This window comes from Panicum virgatum, chromosome 7N (assembly GCF_016808335.1).
Source record: "Panicum virgatum strain AP13 chromosome 7N, P.virgatum_v5, whole genome shotgun sequence".
Lineage (NCBI taxonomy): Eukaryota > Viridiplantae > Streptophyta > Magnoliopsida > Poales > Poaceae > Panicum > Panicum virgatum.
Genome location: NC_053151.1, coordinates 48,452,966 through 48,473,524, shown reverse-complemented (window position 1 = coordinate 48,473,524; position 20,559 = coordinate 48,452,966). Strand labels below are relative to the sequence as shown.

At 48.7% G+C, this 20,559-nt stretch overlaps 3 protein-coding genes and 1 pseudogene across 4 annotated transcripts; 2 read left to right on the top strand and 2 right to left on the bottom strand.

Annotated features, from left to right (window-relative positions):
• Positions 1-364: 364 nt before the first annotated feature.
• On the bottom strand, positions 365-2,852 carry LOC120682774 (probable amino acid permease 7). The gene is made up of 7 exons (XM_039964786.1): positions 2,643-2,852; positions 2,290-2,523; positions 1,998-2,091; positions 1,682-1,899; positions 1,448-1,581; positions 1,124-1,351; positions 365-992 (listed from the first exon to the last, which is right to left on the bottom strand). The coding sequence occupies exons 1-7, from the start codon at positions 2,719-2,721 to the stop codon at positions 588-590; spliced, it is 1,392 nt and encodes a 463-aa protein (XP_039820720.1). The 5' UTR covers positions 2,722-2,852; the 3' UTR covers positions 365-587.
• Positions 2,853-5,425: 2,573 nt separating this feature from the next.
• LOC120682773 (serine/threonine-protein kinase BRI1-like 2) lies at positions 5,426-7,512 on the top strand. Its single transcript, XM_039964785.1, has one exon. The coding sequence runs from the start codon at positions 5,538-5,540 to the stop codon at positions 7,413-7,415; it is 1,878 nt and encodes a 625-aa protein (XP_039820719.1). The 5' UTR covers positions 5,426-5,537; the 3' UTR covers positions 7,416-7,512.
• Positions 7,513-8,188: 676 nt separating this feature from the next.
• On the bottom strand, positions 8,189-9,238 carry LOC120681366 (BTB/POZ and MATH domain-containing protein 1-like). The gene has a single exon (XM_039962862.1). It carries the CDS (start codon positions 9,236-9,238, stop codon positions 8,189-8,191), a length of 1,050 nt encoding a protein of 349 aa, XP_039818796.1.
• A 2,194-nt stretch (positions 9,239-11,432) lies between these two features.
• Positions 11,433-20,372, top strand: LOC120683478 (annotated as a pseudogene). The gene is made up of 12 exons (XR_005678807.1): positions 11,433-11,701; positions 12,203-12,330; positions 12,436-12,534; positions 12,623-12,778; positions 13,616-13,702; positions 13,783-13,874; positions 14,236-14,310; positions 14,397-14,504; positions 14,749-14,782; positions 17,528-17,787; positions 18,230-19,446; positions 19,527-20,372. The product of XR_005678807.1 is annotated as an uncharacterized LOC120683478 (transcript).
• The last annotated feature ends 187 nt before the right edge of the window (positions 20,373-20,559 follow it).

Genomic DNA, 20,559 nt, shown 5'->3' with positions numbered 1-20,559 from the left:
CATGCACACGAGGGACAGGAAGCTGCGGCGGCTGGCGTAGGGGAGGGCCGGTGAGTGGAGGCGGTCGGCAAGCGCGCGGCCGCGGGCTACGGACGGCCGGCGAGCGGCGTGCGGCCGTGGGCTGGGCCGGCAGCGGCGACGTGCGGCGCCGGGCGACGAGTATGGGGCGGCACGATTCACTCGGGCCGACCGTACCGTCGTGCCGGCACGGCACGACCGAGCGCCCGTCGTGTCGTGCCTGGGCCACGGCTGCGGCACGGCACGGCACGATTCGCCGACCGTGCCAAACCGGGCCGTGCCCAATCGGGTTAGGATCGTGTTGGGCTGGACCACCCATTTGGCCATCTATAAGGCTATCTGCTCATTTACTCTGTGAATTCTCCCGTAAAATTATTGCCAATTAACTTACATATATTTAAAAAAACTAACATACGTCACCAACAAACTAGATATTTTTTAATGTGACGAAAACAAACGCACGATCATCAGCACGTGTAAAAGGAACATGAAAAGTGTAGCACTAGGTCATAGTTTGTTTGTTCTCTTTTTAACATCTTCCGTGTGGGAGATCGAGCAGCACTAGGCCACTAGCCGAGCCTCTTCCTGACGACGCCTTCCACGGAGCCGACGAGCGCGAAGGTGCCGACGACGAAGCACACGGCGCTGAAGGCCTGGAGCGCGAGCCATCCGCGCGTCCACGGCGTGATCCCCCGCTGGACGCAGTACATCTCGACGGGGAGGTAGATGACGAGGGGCCAGAAGATGAGCGCGCCCAGCACGCCCAGCACCTCGTTGAAGTAGGGGAACAGCAGCGCCAGCCCCGTGGTGCTCGCCACGTACGCCGTCCGGAAGCACACCCGCTGCAGGTTCAGCTGGTAGCTCGCCGCCACGCCCGGCACCCTCACGGCGTAGAACCTGTTCACGAACGCGCTGTCCGGGAACATCGCCGCCGAGCACCGGTCCGCGAACGTGAAGATTTGTTGGCTGAACATCTGCAGATCATCAATTGGAAATCATCATTAGCATGGTGTCAAGCTCTCTGTCCAAGTCTCTGACTGTAGTAAATCTTTTCGAGGAATAATCAAATATTTCCTAGCTTCCAGTGGTTATTTAGCTAGTTTACCTGGTAGCCACCAAGCAGGTGGAGCACGATGCAGGCGTTGGCGAAGTCTATGAGCCAGTAGGGCTCGTAGAAGCCGAAGCCGGTGAGCAGGTTGCCCGGCGCCGCGTTGCCGAAGGCGGCGTACCCGAAGCACCCCACGCCGAGGTAGAAGAAGGTGGTCGCCAGGACCGCGATCACGTTGCCCTTCTGCATCGTCTCGCTCTCAGGGGGTGGCGATTTCAGCGTGTCCTGTGTGGATGCTTCGCTCTCAATGATGAAGTGGGCAAAAGGGCGGCGGCTCTGTGTGAGCCCGCGGAACACTGGTAAAGTTCAGGGTGTAGCTACCTGTATTTCCAGTAGGACTAAGGTGTACGGGTACGCGAATGCGATGTCGCCGATTGCCTGAGCCACTCGCCAGACTTTCTGCGCCGGGGTGCTCATCGGAACGCCGGCGATGCTTCCTTTGATCGTCCCATTCTCTGGCACAAGATTTGCATCCAAGCATCATTCGCATCAATCAATGCTCGCTCTCTCGACTGCGCCATCTCGGCTGAACTGTATCGGGATCATTCGTGTTACCTATGGTCTTGGCGAGTCCGAGGCCGAGCCCGATGGTGGAGTAGGTGAAGGACATGATCGCCGCGACGACGGAGAGCCACGCCATGCTGTGGAAGTTGGGTATGAAGGACAGCACCAGCTGCGCCGCACCAAAGAGCAGCATGTAGAAGTGCTCGCCGTGTGCGCCGCAGGGAGCGTCGTGCCCTTCGTTGTGGTAGCAGTTGGCCCTCTTGATCGCCCTGCCACCAGTTGCGCTTGCGCCTCTAGGTAACTGGAGCTAATTTGCCAGGACTGACTACTGCCAACTGATGAAAATCCATGCCAAGATCAGAATCACCTGAGACAAGTCGCGGTGGTGATGGTGTAAGCAATGCAAGTCCCGTACAGGTTCAGGTACTGGAGGAGGCCACAGAGCCAGGTGCGCTTTTCCCCTGCGCATTTTGCTCATCAGTTGCCGCAGAAAAGATAACCAAAAACTGAGAAATTTCAGCTTTTTGAACGGAAAGAACAAAGAAAACGTTTGACCAAAAAAAAAGTAGTACCCATGATAGTAGTACTGTAACTAACAAAGATGGTTGTGGAAAAAAAAGGTCACAGGATTTGATGATTTGAAAAGGGGCAGCAGCTACCTAGGTGCGTCCTGACGGCGTCCATGTAGTTGTAGTTCCTCTGCCTTTTCTCCAGGTCAGGGGATCTGTAGCAGTGGGACAGCAGGAAGGCCGAGATGTAGGTGACGAAGGCGAAGCAGACCATGGCGACGGTGCCGCCGACCCATCCCAGCTGCGCCACGCTCCACGAGAGCGCGAGCACGCCGCAGCCGATCACGCCGGTGATGATGTGCGCGAAGCATGTCCATAGGTTCCCTGACGAGCAACAAGAAACCAGAGAAAGGGAGCCATGGCCGCTGTCAGCGCGACTAGCACTACCCCATACCCCTAACACACGTGTTTGTAGGCAAGGCACGAGAAAAGCTTGTGAATACCGGTGCGCGGGGCGTGGCCGTCGTCGTCGAGCTCGGGGGCGGCGGCGAGCTCCAGGGACTGGCCGCCGTGGTGCGCCATTGATGACCAGCGGTCGCTGTTCAGAGCTGCAGTGTTTGACTCATGGGAGGACTGGTGAGGAAGGAGGATGAGCTACTGGGATAACTCGTCTCTGTCACCTAATTGGTGTGTGTGTGTGGGTTGGATAGGCAGACAAAGACATCGCGCAGACTTTTGTCTCGTCTCGTCGACAAGCCGGGATCGCGCTCCGTTTCCGGTTTTTTTTTTTTGAAAGCACGAGGAGTTTCCGGTTTTTTTTGAAAGCATGAGGAGCACTGAGGAGTCATTTAAAATTTTAGACGTCCACACTGATCGGACTCAACGCAGACGAGACTGTCCGAGTAGTATCGGAACGCGCCACACTGCAGCTGCCCGAGTACTCGTGGGAATACTGTTTCTCGGTGCGACACCCGCGTTGCTCCCGATGGGAGTCGAACGTGGGCCGGCAGCCTCGCGCAGCTATCGAGTTGCCAACCGAGCTAAGCTACGGCTGGTTCGCGGATCGCGCCCCGGTTTAAGTGCGAAAAAACTGGCCGAGCTGCTGGCCTTGCCCTTGGCCTCTTCCAAGTCTCACTGGCAAGTCCAAGCTGCTGCACAGCCTGTGCAGCCATGACGGGAAGTACATCTATTCATGTGCAGATCTATTTACAGAAACCCTGTCATTTGCAGACAAAAAAAAAAGAGGCTAACAAGGGGATCTGACCGGGGCACATGCTCTGCCCCAGAATCGTCCAATTCTAGGAGAGCCAGTGGCTTTCACGAAACAAAGATTTTTTCCCCGGCCCTCAATTTGATTGATTGATTGTTTTCGAAGATGTTGCTGAAGTGTCTGACATGACATCGAAGCCCATCGTTTCTTCCCCGTTTTGTGCTGCTGAATGCTGATCCCTTCCTTCGCTGCCGCCTACCGGAAAGGAGGGTCATACAAAGAAGATGGGCTCACCAAATCGCCTTTCTGATGAGGATGACGGGGTTGGCATGGCACTCCTCCACTTTCAACACGGGTCACGTGACGTGATTGCTCTCCCCCCAAATCATAAACTCATGGACAGGGACAGGCTAACCCTGAATCATTGACGGCCAATCTGCTCGTGGAGTCGTGGAGCCCCTCCGCCGATAGCGATCCGTCGAGAACAAGTGGACCGGCACCACGCGCTGGCAATGGCAAGCAGTGAGCAGCACAGCTAAGCCCAGGCTGGTGGCGCTTGAAACAAACACTCAAATAAGACCCGCACCCTGATGTACAGGAGATCGTTGGATCCAGATAATTTAGATAAAATTCCCTGGATTTTCTCTAATTTCCCTGGATCCACGAATCTCCGGTCACGTCAATATTTTGACGGGAAAAGTCCGCTTTACACTCTTAAATTATCATAAAAATTCGATTTTCAACATTAACTACAAAACCGGATAACAAAGACCATTCAACTGTTGAAACGGGACAAATTTGACCCTTTAGATGGTTTTGAAGGTAGTTTTCTATTTATAAGTAATTCATTTTAAATCAAAAAGTACAAAATAGGTATAAATTTTTTTCTAAAAATATAACCTATCTATTGGTACGATACTTTTCAGTTATTCAGATCCAATTTTTTTATATTCATAATATTTAGTTGTTTGTGATTATGTCAATTGTTTTTGTTTGTGATTATGTCAATTGTTTTTAAGTAATTAAGATTCAAATAGAGCGATAATAAATAGGTTACATTTTAAAAAATTGGTACTAGTTTCATATTTTTCTGATTCAAAATGAACTGGTTATGATTTTTTAAAGCTAATTAGAATTTTTTATATTTTTTTAAAAATACAAAACCACCTTGGAAACCACCACAAGGGCCAAATTTGCCTGGTTTCAACAGTTGGATAGCCTGTGTTGTCCGGTTTTGTAGTTGAATGTTGAAAATCGGGCTTCTGCGATAGTTCCAGGTGTAATTTGGACTTCTCCCTATTCTGATTGCAAAGAAGATTTCAAGGTTACATATTAAAGACACCTACGTACGTGTTGAAAGGTGAAAGCAATTAGTCTGGTAGTTGCTATGTCTCGCGTTGCCTAAGGTCCTATTGGTTGGATACAAGTGCTAATGGATGGAAGTGCTAGCACCAGACAACTAGTGTATTCAAATAGAAATGCTAGTAGGATGGGCTAAAGTTTAGCCAAGACTCAAAAATATTAGCAAAGGTATGAGTGCTAAGTTTAGCGCTCAACTTTAGCTCCTCTAAACGGACCATAAACTGAATATTGCTAGGTGTACAGTGTGCTACTAACAGAAACATTGTTTTCCACAATCTTAATGAAGAACACGGCTAAAAAAAATCCCCACATGCCTCCTGACGTGTATTTGGTGGAGCGTGCGTGGGTACTTGATCATTGACCATGAAACGGAACTTAAAAGGTGGTACTGCAGAAAATTCCTCCAGTGCTAATTGCTAGAGTCGTCAGAACTCAGAGAACTCTGCACCGTCCTGTTCATTGCAGCACAGTGAGCAGCTCTCATGCATAGTTTGTTTCAGCAAAGAAAGCTTTGTTCCTGTAAAAGAACTGCTCAATCCCGATTTCTTCATTTGGTGTCTCCCTCCACGGATCATGTCACTGAGCTCCTCCGACACAGTAAACCATATTTTGGCCAGGGCCCCATTCGTTTTGACATCTACGTCGGATATGCTTGGCAGCAGCCTGGCTCCACTGCCTGGCCGGCTATACCGTGGTAGTTGACGCCTCGTTTTGGTTTCTTCTTCTCAACCCATTCGCTCAAGTGCACGCACTATCCCGGATTTTCATCTCCGCAGCGCTTTCTCTTCATCAGTATTCAGTTCCAACCAGCAGAGTGTAGCTACACATGCCAGGCTTAGAGGACTCCAACCCTCTTGTCGAGGATCCTTCTCTGCTAGGATGCTGCAAGCCATTGAGAATCAAAGCCATCAAACATGGTGTAATGGTAACTGCCCTATTCTCTGTGATCATCTTTGCCTACATCTACCTTTATCTTTATCATTTCCAGAGTATTGCATCGCTGATCATTCAGATACTAGCCTACCTTGCCCTTAGCTGCCTATACATCTGCAACTCCTCCGGTTGGCCGGAGAAGTTCATGTCTGCTGGATATCTTGTAGTTGTTATGTCTGTGTTCCTCATCTCTTCTTTTGGACTCCATAACTCCCGCAACCCTTATCGCCGTGTTGGACCCGTTTCCTCTTATCCCCAAGTTGAACTCGTTTCCTGGGCCAATATAGTAGCTATATCCTCGTATTGCGTCTGGAAGTTTGGCTCTATAATCCTGCACTGCTGTAGGCTGAAAAAGCTTGTGAGAACCATCTTACATGGTGCAACTGTAACTATCCTATTGGCTGTGATTATATCTACCTATCTTCTTTATCTTAGTAATCTTCATCGATCAGATCTTCGATATTACTTGAGACCAAGAGAAGAATACAGCATTATTAAAGGATGGCTACTCATTCAGTTAGTAGCCTACAACGACGTTGGTCTCCTATACATTGGCAACTCCTCTAGTCGGAAGAGGAAACTTATCTCCGCTGGACTTCTTGTTCTTGTTCTGTTTGTCTTCCTACTCTCCTCGCTTGCCGTGACCACAATTCGATTGCGCACCGATCTCATTTTCGGGGCCAACATCGTGTCTATATCCTCGTACTGCATCTGGAAGCTTTCTCCATGGATTGGAGTCATCGGACGATGGCTCGATGCTCTTGATGCCCACGTGGAGACGGGCCCGGGGCCACACATACCGGCACGGCAAGAAGAAGCGGCCGTGCTTCGAATCCAGCAGACCCCATTTCGCATCAAGGACCTCCTGACGGAATTCTCGAGCCATGAAATCCAATCCATAACGCAGGACTTCGGAAACAGGGTAGGCCATGGCGCCTCTGCCCAAGTCTTCCGTGGGAGCCTCGACGACGGCACGGCCGTCGCCGTCAAGCGCATACATATGCACAGCGGGCGCACCGAGGCCGGCGAGGACGAGTTCAGAAGGGAGATCTCCATCATCGCCAACGTGCACCACCGCAGCCTGGTGCGCCTCCTCGGCTACTGCCTCCCGCACGGGGGCGGCCTCTACCTGGTCTACCCCTTGTTCGAGAACGGGTCGCTGGACAGGTGGATCTTCAGCCGCAGCGACGAGCAACGGCGCCTCCTGACCTGGCCGAAGAGGCTCTGCATCGCCGTCGACGTGGCAAGGGCGCTCGCGTACCTCCACAAGGACTGCCACCGGCGGATCCTGCACCTCGACGTCAAGCCGGGCAACATCCTCCTCGACGGCGACCTCCGCGCGCACGTCTCCGACTTCGGCATCTCCCTCTCCATCACCCGGGACCTGACCAGCGTCATCAACACGCGCGGGAGGGGCACCTTCGGCTACATGGCGCCGGAGATGCTCGTCAACGCGGTGTCGGACCGGTCCGACGTCTTCAGCTACGGCATGACGCTTCTCGAGCTCATCCGCGGGCGCCGGAACTTCGACCCCTCGGCGGCGGCGGCGCCGGACCCGAACCTCGCGCGGAACTTGCGGGAGAAGGTGGCGCAAGGCGAGCACATGGAGTTGGTGGACGCAGCCATGGTGCTGGCTGTAGACGATGCGGAGGCGGTGAAGACTCTGGTGAAGGTGGCACTCTGCTGCATCCAGCACGATCGGGACACGAGGCCAAGCATGCAAAATGTGGTGGATATGCTCGAAGGCCGGGTCCCCGTTAATCTCCTGTAAATTTATCCGAGCCACTATATGTACACAATTGAATACAGGATTTCCAGTTCCAAATTTAAAACTTGCATAATCAAACGAAGAAGTCATGTTTTCCGAATTTGCTCAGAGCCTTAGACCACTCTCCCTCTTCCTGAGTACAAAGATATTCGAAAATAGGGTTTACATAAGTTACATAATCACCGGTACATTTCCATCTAATATATGTTAAATTCAAATTTTCTGTTTTACTAGTGGATTCTGAAAAGATAGTTATCACTGGTTCTGGCCAGCACAAAAGTTTGTACTAGTAACTTTTTGGAACTATATGTTTTTTTTATATAATATCATCAGAGATTACATTATATTGGTACGGTACGACTGTCTACTATAGCCAGGGCACTTGTCTTTTCAGATACTAAATTGAATACCTATTTAATCTATTTTTTGTTTAATTAAAAGCAAACTAGAGGCTGTAAATATGGAGATAAAAGGAAACACTACATCACTGTAGCTTCGCCTCTGCTGCGCAGCCTCGCTGGCGGAGACGGTACCTCGACGGGCCCAGATTGAACCCCACCGCACCAGGTGCGAGGTGCGAGAGAGTCGGGTGCGATGCACGTGATGGTGCGGGTCCCATTTAATAAAAAGCAATACAGCGACAAACACGGCCCATCAACCAAACGGGCCCATACATGCCTTTCGTTAGCAAAACGTATGACCTGCTTCTCTATCTCTATATAAAAAAAGATGATGAAATTGTTGACATGCCAAATCAGAGACATAAAACTAGTTAGCTAGTACAAAATTGTAGGTTGTGGCCTACGGCGGCCCAAGAAAGCTTGGCACGCCTGCTCGAGCTCCTTGCAGGAGTGCGCCTGCGCCAGGTCCATGATGCCCCGCACGGTGTCGTCCCTGATGAAGCGGCGCAACCTGCCCGCGCACATCTGCTTCATCCTCTCGATGAGGAACATGTCCGCGGCCTCGAACAGCTGCCGCGTCATGGCGGCCTCGCCGTTGGCCTTGATCAGCTTCTCCGGCAGCTCGTCGTGGTAGATGTAGTGGAGCACGCCCTCGAACGCCTCCGGGCTCGTGCCCGAGATGGTTACGCACGGCAGGCCCGCCTCCGCCCACCTCCCCCCCTCCCCGCCGTGCCCGTAGAGCGCCGTCGCGAACCACTCGGACTGCGCCGCGACCACCAGCCCGTGCGCCTCGAAGACCGTGCCGCCCACGGAGAACTTGACGTCGAACGGCGCCCTGCCGCTCTTGAGGAACAACCGCATGGCGTTCGCGGCGAAGTCCGCCGACTGGGGCGCCATCGTCGCGCTGCCGGCGGCGACGCTGCTGGCCCGGTCACCATCGCCGCCGCCGCGGCTCTCCCGGCGGCGGCTGTTGACGACCTCCACGGTGCAGCGCACCTTGATGGAGTCCTCGTGGAGGACGCCCAGCTCGGCGCCCTCGAGGGCCTCGCGGGTGACGAACACGCGGAAGCCCCAACTGTTGCAGCGCCTGTCGAAGGTGCAGGGCCCGTCGGAGCGCCGCGAGTAGCGGACGGTGCCGTCGGGCTTGAGGAGCTGGAAGGTGAAGCGGGCGAGGACGGCGCGGCGGCGCGGCTTGTAGAGCGTCTGCACGTAGAAGGCGGCGAACGCCGAGTTGGGGGTGTAGCCGTCGGGGTAGAACCGGGCGAACCACGTGCGGCCGTCGACGGTGAAGTAGCGGGAGAGGATGGAGTTGCCGGGGCCGATGCCTTTGGTCTGGCTGTAATGCCGGATCGTGAACTGGTGGGTGCCGGACACCGGGTCCTGCAGCTCGACGCCGGCGTCGGGCTCCGAGAGGCAGCAACCCATCATCGATCGGTTGATGTACGTAGGGTTGGGTTCCCTAGCTAGTTAATTATTATTAGGGATGTGTTTATTTGGACTAGTCTAGTACCTATGTGTTGCTATAGGTAATACAATATATCTATGTAATACTATCAACTTTGTACGAGATATTAATTGTCTATATTCCAATTGAGATTCCGATTAAGATTTGGATTAATTTATTCGCATTTCTATTAGGATTCGGATAGATGGACCAAGAAAATATTACTTGTAAAAGATAACAGTAGATATTGATCACGCACGCCTCACGCCGGGCATCTCTCCGTCGAGATCTCGCAAGCTAGCAGTTATGGAGGAATGTACGGCGAAATCGGCGGCGGGATACCATATCACTCGGGCGAAATCGAATCCTTCTCGGTGCTCAAATATTTCCAGTGAATTACGTGTCAATTAGGATACAACTTGTACCCACAAAAAACCTAGTATATATTTGCTTGCACACATTAATATTTATATTTTAATTCAATGCAAAGGCCAAAGGGCTAGCGACAAACATCTGCTGAGAGAAATATTTTCTTTTTGTTCTCAGCGAAAAAAAAGGAGCCGGATCAGAATCGAACATGGCTCGCGTAGAAACAAAACACTTTTGGGTGTGTTTAGTTGATAAAAAAGTTTGGGTTTTGGCACTGTAGCACATTTTATTGTTACTTGACAAATAATATCTAATCATGGATTAATTAGATTTAAAAGATTCATCTCGTGCTAATCAGTTAGACTGCGTAATTAATTATTTTTTCAGATGCATTTAATGCTTCATGCATGTGTCCGAAGATTCGATGTGATGGATACTGTGTGAATTTTTTTGGAAACTAAACGAGGCCTTTGTTGCAATTCGCATCCGAACTATGTCACGTTGCATGATGGATATGGACTAGAACTTGACTCGGGTACTGGACGAACAAGCTTCCTTACAATATATACTGGCATCAAAGACGACAGACCACGGCAGGGCGCCGCCGCTATTCAACTGTACCCATGGCATCCAAAAACTCTCCGCTGCGTCGTGCGGCGGGCTCGCGCGACCCCGCGATCAAGACGCTGACGACGACCCGAGTCCACACCTTCTCAAACTACTCCAAGGCGGCGGCGCAGCTGCGGCCGGGCGAGGCGCTGAGGTCCAAGCCCTTCGTCTTCCATGGCCGTTCGTGGCGCATCAAGCTGTACCCCACGGGCTTCAGCCCGGCCACGCGGGACTTCGTCGCCGTCTTCGTCAAGTGCCGCACGGAGCGCTTCTGCTTCCACAACACCGGGGTGACGACGATCGAGATCCTGGACAGCAAAGGCGAGAGCGCCGTCTTCGACGACGCCACCGCCAAGACGAGGGCGCTGGCGAGGAGCGACGGCGAGTTCAGCAAGGGTTACGTCGAGCTCGCCCGGCGGCGGGAGCTGGAGGCCTCGTCGTGCGTCTGCGACGACGGCACCATCACGGTCAGGTGCACTCTGACCATCGGCGGCAGGCCAAAGCCGCCATCGGTGTTCCCGTGGAGGCGCACGGCCGAGGGTGACGACGACGATCTGGTCGCTACACAGTCGGTGATCGAAAGCTTTGCAGGGGACTCCGTCTCCCATCGTGCCCTGACACTCGTGCCTCGTGAAGGCAGAACGAACTCGCGTATGGCGGTCGCAATGGCAACTCGCCGACGCTGATCACCGGACATGAATCGTGAGATGCCCACAGAGTACAATCACTCCTAAACGGTCATGGCACTCGACAATTTAGACGCCGCTGCCACTAAAACTCATCTTCGTTCGTCCGGGACGCCCCAGACACAAGCTACGCAATTCATGGTGGACGGCGGCGACACGGAACGGAAGCCGCCGAATCGAGCTGCGACACGCGGTGATCCAGCCTCGATGTTCTCGAAGGATCAGGTTGCAATCAGGCACGCACAGGGGCGGATCTGAGGGGGCTCCAGCCCTCCCTACTATCCAAAACTCCATAGAGCCCCCACAGTATTTTGGAGACTATTAATAAAGGAAGAGAGGGTGTAAAAAAAAAGAGTCACTAGTGCCATGCCTTCCATTCCTAGCTTGGCCACTTGGCACGCACCGAAGCCGCGAAAGCCATGTTCGGTCACGTGAAAAGAGCACCTCGGCCTCGCCGCTCGCACGGCACCTCATCCAAAAGCGAGATCTGATATTCCGCTAGCGCGAGGGCCTAACCGCAAAATCCCCGACGAGCGAGCTGGAGTTTTCCACTAGAAATGTGCCAACCCCGTCGCCGCCCGCGTCCGTCCTCCTCCCATTCCGCTTCCGCTTCCCCCAAACCCCCCAGACCTGACGCGTTGGAGCGCCGATTCGCGGCTCGCGGCTGCTTGATTCGACCGGGCTCGTCGTCCCCGCCGGTGGTCCACGGGGGATGGGGTACCTGAGCACCGTGATCGGCCACCCCACCGATGGATCGCCCGTCAGCGGCGGCGGCCTCAGGTGGTGACGATTCTCAGAGCTGCTCTCTCGTTGACCCCTTGGTTTTTGTTTGATCCGTGTTCTATATGCTCGAATTATGACGTGGGAGCTTTAAATTCCTTTGGTGGTGTGTGTGTGCTCGTCTGTCTCAGCTTGGCTGCGATTAGTTTCGTATGAATGTGATGACATGTCGCTTGTAGTTTCGGGGATACTTTGCTTGATGCGTCACACGAATTTCGCGTAACAAATGGTGAGGGTTTCATCGCTGTTATGAGCAGACAGGTGTTTTATGTGTTTTAGCTCGAAGCTGAAATGATGTGTGTAGCCCTACATGGCAAGAGTTCATCCAGTTATAGCTTTTCAAAATACCATAACTGCAGTTATTGGAATGGCAGCTAATTGTACTCTGTGATCTCCGGGGTATTATAGTACCTTGTCTTAGCCAAAAATCAATTCAGTGGACTGTCATTTTGTAATTGTATTACCTATTTGCTCAGTGTTTCTCATTTATTTTTCTGCCAGCCAGAATGGTAAATTTAGCTATGGTTATGCAAGCTCCCCTTGTAAAAGGGCTTCCATGGAAGACTTCTATGAAACAAAGATTGACTGTGTTGATGGTCAGATAGTTGGCCTTTTTGGAGTTTTTGACGGTATGAATTTCTCTCAATTGAGCATAATGTCATTTAACTAATTTGAGCATAATTTTCATATGTTTAGTTTTTTCTGACCCCATAGTGTATGGTTTATCTGTGTAGGTCATGGCGGTGCTAAAGTAGCAGAGTATGTTAAAGAAAACCTGTCCAGCCATCTTCTTAGGCACCCAAAGTTCATGAGTGATACCAAAGTCGCTATAGGTATTTCTTTTGTTCTCTTTTCCACTAACATCAATTGCTAAATTGTGTGAATTCAATCAGCAGAGTTTGCATGGTGGTATTATTGCAGATGATGCTTATAAAAGCACCGACAGTGAATTCTTAGAATCTGACAGTAGTCAAAATCAATGTGGTTCGACTGCATCAACTGCTGTTCTTGTCGGTGATCGTCTCTTTGTCGCAAATGTCGGGGACTCTAGGGCTATCATATGCAGGGGTGGAAATGGTAATGAAGACTTCACTGTGCCTGCTCTTCAAATCACCCTGTTGCTTTTACTTAATATAGTTACCAGAGACAATTTCCTTTCCTCTAAAACTTCTTTAGTGAAAATAGTAGAACAAAAAAAACGAGGTACAATCTTCAGTGGTTTCCATCAATTTTCTGCAAGTGCAATATAGTGCATTACATTTCAGTTTTAGTTTAGTTATGCTCTTGATGTTGGTTATAAGTAACTGGACTTGTTAATGCCTTTCATTATTATGGAATATGGATGACAATATAATGCATCCTTTTTGCTTTGTTCATGCATTTTTTCTCGAACGTGCAGTGCTCATCAATATATTAAGAAGAAAAGGGAGGGGTAGAAACCCCAAGTGATACAGTTAGGGGCCTGTATCATGCCCTTACAATGGACTCCTGTAGACTATTACAGATAGACATAAGGGTGGGACCTGACCAAAAAGAACACCTAAACTGCCCGAAGGTCCTGGGCAAGGAGGTGTGACACTCCTCGAGCGCTTTGTTCGTGCATGGCTGTAGAATTTAGCTGATACATACCACGATATGATTGTTTTGAGACATTTCCTAACGGTCCAAATTTGGCTTTGTTTGTCTTATCTTGCTATAAAATGCATGCTTGCTTGTAAGTTTTGTTGATAGTAAATATAAATATGATTATTTTTGAGACATTGTGTCTTGTAGGCATTGTCATGCTAAGGTAGGCATTAAGTCCACAACCGAGATTCGACATGTGTTGACTATTGCAAATAATCTGCATCAGTTCCTCAGTGGTAACACCATTTAGTCAGTTCTTAACTTGATGTGTTCTGCTGGATTTTGCAGCTGTTGCTGTTTCAAAAGATCACAAGCCTGATCAGACAGATGAGCGGCAACGTATTGAAGATGCTGGAGGTTTTGTGATGTGGGCAGGTACACCAGTCACCGCATTCTCTTCATGGTTTCTTGATGAATTTTGATTCTCCTCTTAATTACTGTGCTTTGCTCTACAGGAACATGGCGTGTTGGTGGCGTACTTGCAGTTTCACGCGCATTTGGTGACAAACTCTTAAAGCAATATGTAGTTGTGGATCCAGAGATCCGAGTACGTAATCTTGGACATTTCACTATTTCTTTTTTCACTTACTCTCCTCCCAAAATGCATATGTGTGTACGTAAGCTTTCATCCTTGTGCAGTGCTCAGTTACTTAGTAATGCGCTAATGCTTTATTGTTTATGCACATCTTGTCAGCATTGTGCCATCTAGGTGTTTGGTGATGAATGTTTAACATGAATCTTTCCATCAACTTTTACTTTTGTGATCACAGAAACTGGCAGTACAAGTCATTTTCTATCCTGAAGAAGTATTGTTTTCATTTAGTCATGTTTTTTGGGTGCCTCTTATCATTTATATTCACTTGATAAAATTTAATGGATGTGTTTTGTAATGCTTTGGTGGGTCATAGGAGGAAGTTGTCGATGAGACACTTGAGTTTCTCATCCTTGCAAGTGATGGGCTGTGGGATGTGGTCTCTAATGAGGTAATTTGAGGAAATGCAAAGCATCAGAATATTTGAATGGTCTCTTAATGTATTCCTTGTGCTCATTTACAATATTTGTCATGCAGGAAGCTGTCGCCCTGACCAGATCCATTCAGGACCCGGAAGAAGCTGCAAAGAAGCTCCTGCAAGAGGCCTACAAGAGGGAGAGCAGTGACAACATAACCTGTGTCGTTGTGCACTTCTTGCATGGGCAAGGTAGTAGCGGATATGCTTAATGCAAAGCAGTAGAAGTACCCTATGCAGTGGTGTGCTATATGATATACAGGCGTTGATTGATGTTCCAAGGTTAAATGGAGAAATGGTGAAGCTAGGATACGTGGATTCTGTTGAATTAATGGGAGTCACCGGGAAATTTGTGTACCTTATTAGGTTAAACAATAAGTTTGTTGCCCGTCGTTCACCGTAGTTTCGTCGCAGTGGATGTCAGGTCTGACGATAGTGTTGTATTGTTGTGAAAAAAAAAAACACGATATGTGGAGACTTTTGATCGTCTCCATCAGTTCCCCCTTTTGGAAGTGAATTGCTGCAGACACATCTTTCACGGTGCTCTTCTAATTTACCCCTTCCTGTAGCGACTAGCGAGCAGGTGGCTCAGATGTCCATAGATTGTGTTGCACAGCTTCTCGTACTGTGTGCTCGCTAGTGAGCGCGGGGCTCACCGTCAACTCCCCAGTGAGCTAGCTGCTGCAAATAGAGCTGTTGTTCTTTCATATATTAGTCAATTAGTGTTGAGATGATGGGGATTGCCATGTTAGAGAGTTAGCTGTTGCAACTTGCAAACAGAGCTGTAGTTTCATTCCAGTTTAGATCATTTTGTGTTGAATGTTTAGAGCTGTTTTCTGTTGTGATTTTCGGACCAAGTTCCATATGAAAGTTTAATGAGAAATTTTGTTCAGTCGGAAAGTTCGGGCTTAGTTCCACACAAATTTCATAACAGAACTTGTCTTCCACCGAAACCCTTTTGAGCAATCGAGCTTCCTGGTGAAATGCTGATTCTGAACCTTTGTGCATCAGTGCATCTCGTGTCTCTTTTCTTACTCAAACTGATATTTTGAACTACGACCGTTCAAAACAACTATGCGTGATCTGAAGTTCTGAATGTCACAAAACAACTGTAGTTCGTCCACTCCAAAACGAAAGAGCGATACACGAAGTTTCGGACAGTAGTTCCGAAAAGGGGAGCAAAATAGTACCAGGAGAAATCTGAAAGAGCAGGAAAAAGAAAAATTGAGCGACATTTGTTCATCTGCAGGAAAGAGCGAAATGTCTGATGGCGTGGTACCTGACAGCAAGAATAACTTGCTCAGAGCGAAAAACATAGAAGCTGCAAAGTTTTAATTTCCTTGCAAGACGGTGAGAGCTGAGAGAAGGAAGAACGTGCAAAGCCAAGATTGATTTCTCAGACTCTAATCAGTGAGAGAGTGACAAAGGGAAGCTGTGAGCACGGAGAACTCAGTACACATACGAATATAATCGTCAAGGCACCTGAGATGCCATATTAGGTTCGGCGAGCGAGCCTTCGTTGTTTCCATCATTGTCCTCCAAGGGCCAAGCTCAAACAAAAAAGACTGACAAATTATTAAACCGCAAAATAAACTTAATGAAAAAGCACAAAAGGGAGAGAGAGAGAGAGAGAGAGAGAGAGAGAGAGAGAGAGAGAGAGAGAGAGACGCATAGTAAATAAAACGGATCATAATTCAAGAAACAAGAAGCACATATACGAGACTTGAGAAGAAGGTCAGAGAGGAACAGCTCCACGACGCATAGTCAGGACTCAGGAGATAGAGCTCAGGAGGAGAGACTGAGAGAGTTCACTGCTGCTGACTGCTGAGACGCGAGTTGAGGTCTTCATATATGGCCGCGTTTGGTAAAACGTCAAATCAAGATTTCACAAAAAAACGATCTTCCGCATGGAGTACTAAATGTAGTCTATTTGCACGGGAGGTTGTGAAGGTTGTTTTGTAATTAGACTTCATTTAATACTCTAAATTAGTGGTCAAAGATGAAAAAAATCCATGAAATCTAACCAAAAGCATTCTTAGCGGCCAAGGAGTTGGGAGTAGGTGTGGGCATAATGACCGTACAACTCCAACTTTTCAAAGAGCAAGTATGGGGAACAGCCAAACGGCCACCACGGTGATTTATTAACTATTCCATCAGCTAAAAGTATGATTGCTAAAGTTCAAGTTGTTAGCATAAATGTATCAGCAATTTTCTACTAATTTAGTGACTAATGGCGCGCAAGATCATAACAACCCGCCCTCGAAGGTAAGCTCGAGCTGTGCTGCTATTCTCAGACTAATTTAGTCTCTGATTGCTTTTAGTACGCTGCCACGTATCTCATCGTCATTGTTTTGGTGAAAAAGCCCATCACATCCTCCAATTTTTTTAGATACACGGCCATCAGGCTATGTTGCCTGGAAAATAAAAAGTACGATTATTAGGATCGTGAGTGTGTGACTACTTTAGAGTTTAAATTTTTCTTGAAACTAGTACGAGCATTCTGCAGAGTATCCCTAGCGAAATAGATAACTAATAAAAATAGTGAAAATTCATTAAATCCCGTACTTTAGATTTTTTTTGTTTAAAATTGAAACTAAGTTGCGGTTGTCTCATTGTCTGCAACAAGCTCAATTCATGCCTAAGTTTCCAAATTCCAACCGATGTCTTGGCGTCATCACGCAAAGCTACAAAGAAAGCGTAATATGATCTTATACGCCACCGATACAGGCAACACGTACTTCTGCAGCCACCATCATCTCCCACCGCGCCCTCGCGGCCTCCCTCCCTCGAACGCCGCCGCGACGCACCCGGACGCCATGAATCGGAACGGGGAGAGGAGAAAGAGGAAGGAGCGCGGGGATGTAGCGACCGCCGATGACGCCTCGCCCTCCTCCGCCTCCTTCGACCGCCACGTCTTCCCCATTCTTCTCGCCGCCGCCCAAACTACCCGCCAAAACAGCAACTCCTGCTCCCCAGCCGCACTAGCAGCCCGCCTCCTGCGTCGTGTGCTCTCCCGCTCACCGCAGATGCTCTATCCTCTCCCGGACTCCCTGGTTGCGCTCCTTCCACGCCTCCTCTCCTCCAGGTAGGCACCGCGCAAGCTCCGCCTCCATCAATTTGCAGGAATGCCCTCCCCGCGCTTGTTTATCACTTTATCTTACATTCATGCCCTTCTGATACGAGCTGATACGAGCTGTATGCTGCAATGTGGATTGCAGCTGCCCTTCTGTCGCCGCGCTGAGCTGCGAGGTGCTGGGCGCGGCGGCGTTGCGGTCCATGGAGGCCGGCGAGGTGCTGGCGTCCGACAGTGGTATTGCCAGCGGCTTGGCGAGGGGGGCTGGGGAGTGGAAGCCAGCTAGTGACCGATGCTGCCTGTAATTCTATAATGGATCTCTCGGTGTCTTCTCTTGGTAGGGAGCACCTTGCAGGCTCACCTGTTCTGCCGAGGATATTGTGAGCATCTGCCACGGCCTTAGTTGTATTACTGTATTTTTTTGAAGTAATAGTTTATAGTTGCATTACTGTATGAGAAGCACATTTTGCTTACTGTTTTGTTCGATTTCGCTACCAAATTGAGCAAAATAATATCAAATTTCGGTGCCACAACCTTGAATTCGTGTTCATGTTCTGTCTAGTTTTCCTACCAGCAATTCTGTATATGTGCAATTGCTACTAGACTAGGTTGAGAAAATTGTTTACATTAACATAGCGACTTGAGCCATGTTATCAGCGAAATGTATTTCAAATGCATGCTTTATTGTTATATGATAAAGGTACCCTATAGTTAGAAGAAGAAAAGTATCACAGTCTGTTTTAATTGATGAAAGAGATGCTCTCTGTTTGTACTTTCTGAACCTATTCAGCAAGTGAAAAATGTGAAGTTGACTTCCTGTAGGCATGTATTTTGTCAGGTGGGATCTATTTGTGAATTTGTCGATAGCAGGACAATCAGACACCTAAAAAAAGACACAGAAGCAAATAAAATATCGTACTTCATCATTGACACAGTGGTCCTTCTGGTGAGTTCCTGTAAAGTTGAAAAAATGCAAAGTATGCAGCAAGAGCTGGTAAGGAGCACTCTGTCTTTGTTATATAAAGTATGGAAGAAAGTCAAACTCTTGAGATCATCAGCTGATTGCACCAACAGGAAGAATCAACTTCAAAGTAGAGAATATGAAATATCTAAAGCTATTTTTAATCTTTCAATTGATCTTGCTTCTCCAGCCTGCCTAGAGCCTGATGTGGTCAGGAAATGTATTTTTGGCCAAGCAGAGTCCAAGTTCGAAAATTTTATCCTGGCCTACTGGGAAAAATCACCTAATTTGTACAGGAGGAAACAAAACACTCAAAATGATGATCCTATCTCTGCAGCCTTGAATAGTGTTTTTAATCTTGGTACAGCACCTGATGCTATAATTGAATCATTTGTAAAGGGGCTTGTTTCTTGCCCTGCTATTGCTTCAGATGAACTTGATATAAATTCATTTCTCCATGAAGTTCATGATTCCTTGGGTGATGCCATAAAGTACAGGCAAGACATTAGAGTTTTGAGAACAGAAGGCCCAAGTGATCAAACCTCAAGGGTATGTGTGAGGGAGGAGCATTTTTTTGATGATGGAACAGTCTTCCTGGATGAAGATGCATTCGCAGAAAAATGTAAGCATGCATTTAAGAATGGCTATTCAATTGCGCTGCGTGGCATGGAGTTCCGGTCCGAAAAGGTTGCTGCTATAGCTTCTGCCCTGGCTGATCTATTTGGCCAACCTTCTGTAGGAGCTAACATATACTTCTCTCCTCCAAGGTCTCAAGGCCTAGCCCGACATTATGATGATCACTGTGTACTTGTTTGGCAGCTGCTTGGTTGCAAGAAATGGATGATTTGGCCTAATCCAAAGCCACTTTTGCCTAGACTATATGAGCCTTTTGATCCTCTAGATTGTACTTTAGATGATAACAGTGGAAGAGTGGAGGTGTTACATGAAGGAGACATGATGTACATTCCTAGAGGTTATGTCCACGAGGCTCACACTGATGTTGGTGAATCTCAAATGAATGCATATGCTGGTTATTCACTCATTTGACGCTTGCTATTGAGGTTGAGCCACCCTTTGAGTAAGTATTAACCGCATTTATGTGAAATTCTTACTTTGCGTGTCTAGTGTGTCTTCTTCTTAGCATACATTGTGTTGCAGGTGGGAAGGATTTGCACATATTGCACTTCATTGTTGGGTGGAGAAGCAGAAGCTTAGAGGGTCTCAATTTGACAGGTCCAGAGCAAAAGAGGAAACTTCGCTATTTCCTCTTGTGTTGCATGTGGCCATCAGGTTGCTCTCCAACAATGATCCTATTTTCAGGAAGGCATGCATAGTTGCAGCAAAGCTTCCATCTTCCAGTTCCTGCACAACGGCACACTTGAAGGCTCTTAGAAGCAGCCAGAGATCAACTTTTGATGAGATAATTAGGAGCATGGAGAAGAACTGCAGCTTCAAGGAAGCATGGAGAAGCATCGAGTTGGCAGTGCAAGAAAATAATGATGAACCGTTCCAGTGGATGAGCTGGCTCCGGCACTTGCCACAAGAAGGAGATGCAGACTTGAGAATCGATTTCTGCAACATCTTGGAGGCCCTTGAAGAGCCGATTGGGGCGTTCAGCTCTAACCCTGAGCAAGCCTTGGTTGGCTTCACAGGCTTCAAGTCAAGGTTCTGCAGGTACGTCGTGTACGAGGACGCCTGTGAGAGCTTTGAGACTTTGCTTCAGATGTATAGAACAACCAGGAATCAGTACATGAGGGGAATGCTGGCGTTGCACGGGGCATACGTGAGTTGAGTACTGGATAATCCCACTTAAGTCTTGACAGGGAAGTTTTTGGGGGTGGTTATCTAGTCATTTTTCCTACTGTCGAGAAAAAAAAACTAACGGGGCACATGTACGGTTGTATTGTACCACACTCAATCATTTCGCGGACCTTTAGTTGCTGGTCAGATTAGCAGTTGTTATTTTCAGCAAAACAAAACAAAAGATCAGCAGTTGTTTGTCAATTACTGAATTCGGCACATTGCCATGTGCCCACGTCCGGTCCAGCAACCCTGGTCCCCTGGTCGGTCGCTGGACCTGAATACTACTCTAAAAGTGAATAGTGGTGAATTCCCTGTTCTGAGTGGAGATCTTGTGCTGAAATGGCCACTTGCGTCTGCGAAAGTGCAGAACCTGAAGAGCCCACTGCGC

Coding starts and splice junctions, on each gene's coding strand:
- LOC120682773 (XM_039964785.1), top strand. CDS start 5,538: ATGCCAGGCTTAGAGGACTCCAACCCTCTTGTCGAGGATCCTTCTCTG.
- LOC120681366 (XM_039962862.1), bottom strand. CDS start 9,238: ATGGGTTGCTGCCTCTCGGAGCCCGACGCCGGCGTCGAGCTGCAGGAC.
- LOC120682774 (XM_039964786.1), bottom strand. CDS start 2,721: ATGGCGCACCACGGCGGCCAGTCCCTGGAGCTCGCCGCCGCCCCCGAG. Junction 1,900..1,997: donor ACCACCGCGACTTGTCTCAG/GTGATTCTGATC, acceptor AACTGGTGGCAG/GGCGATCAAGAGGGCCAACT. Junction 1,582..1,681: donor CGGACTCGCCAAGACCATAG/GTAACACGAATG, acceptor ATCTTGTGCCAG/AGAATGGGACGATCAAAGGA.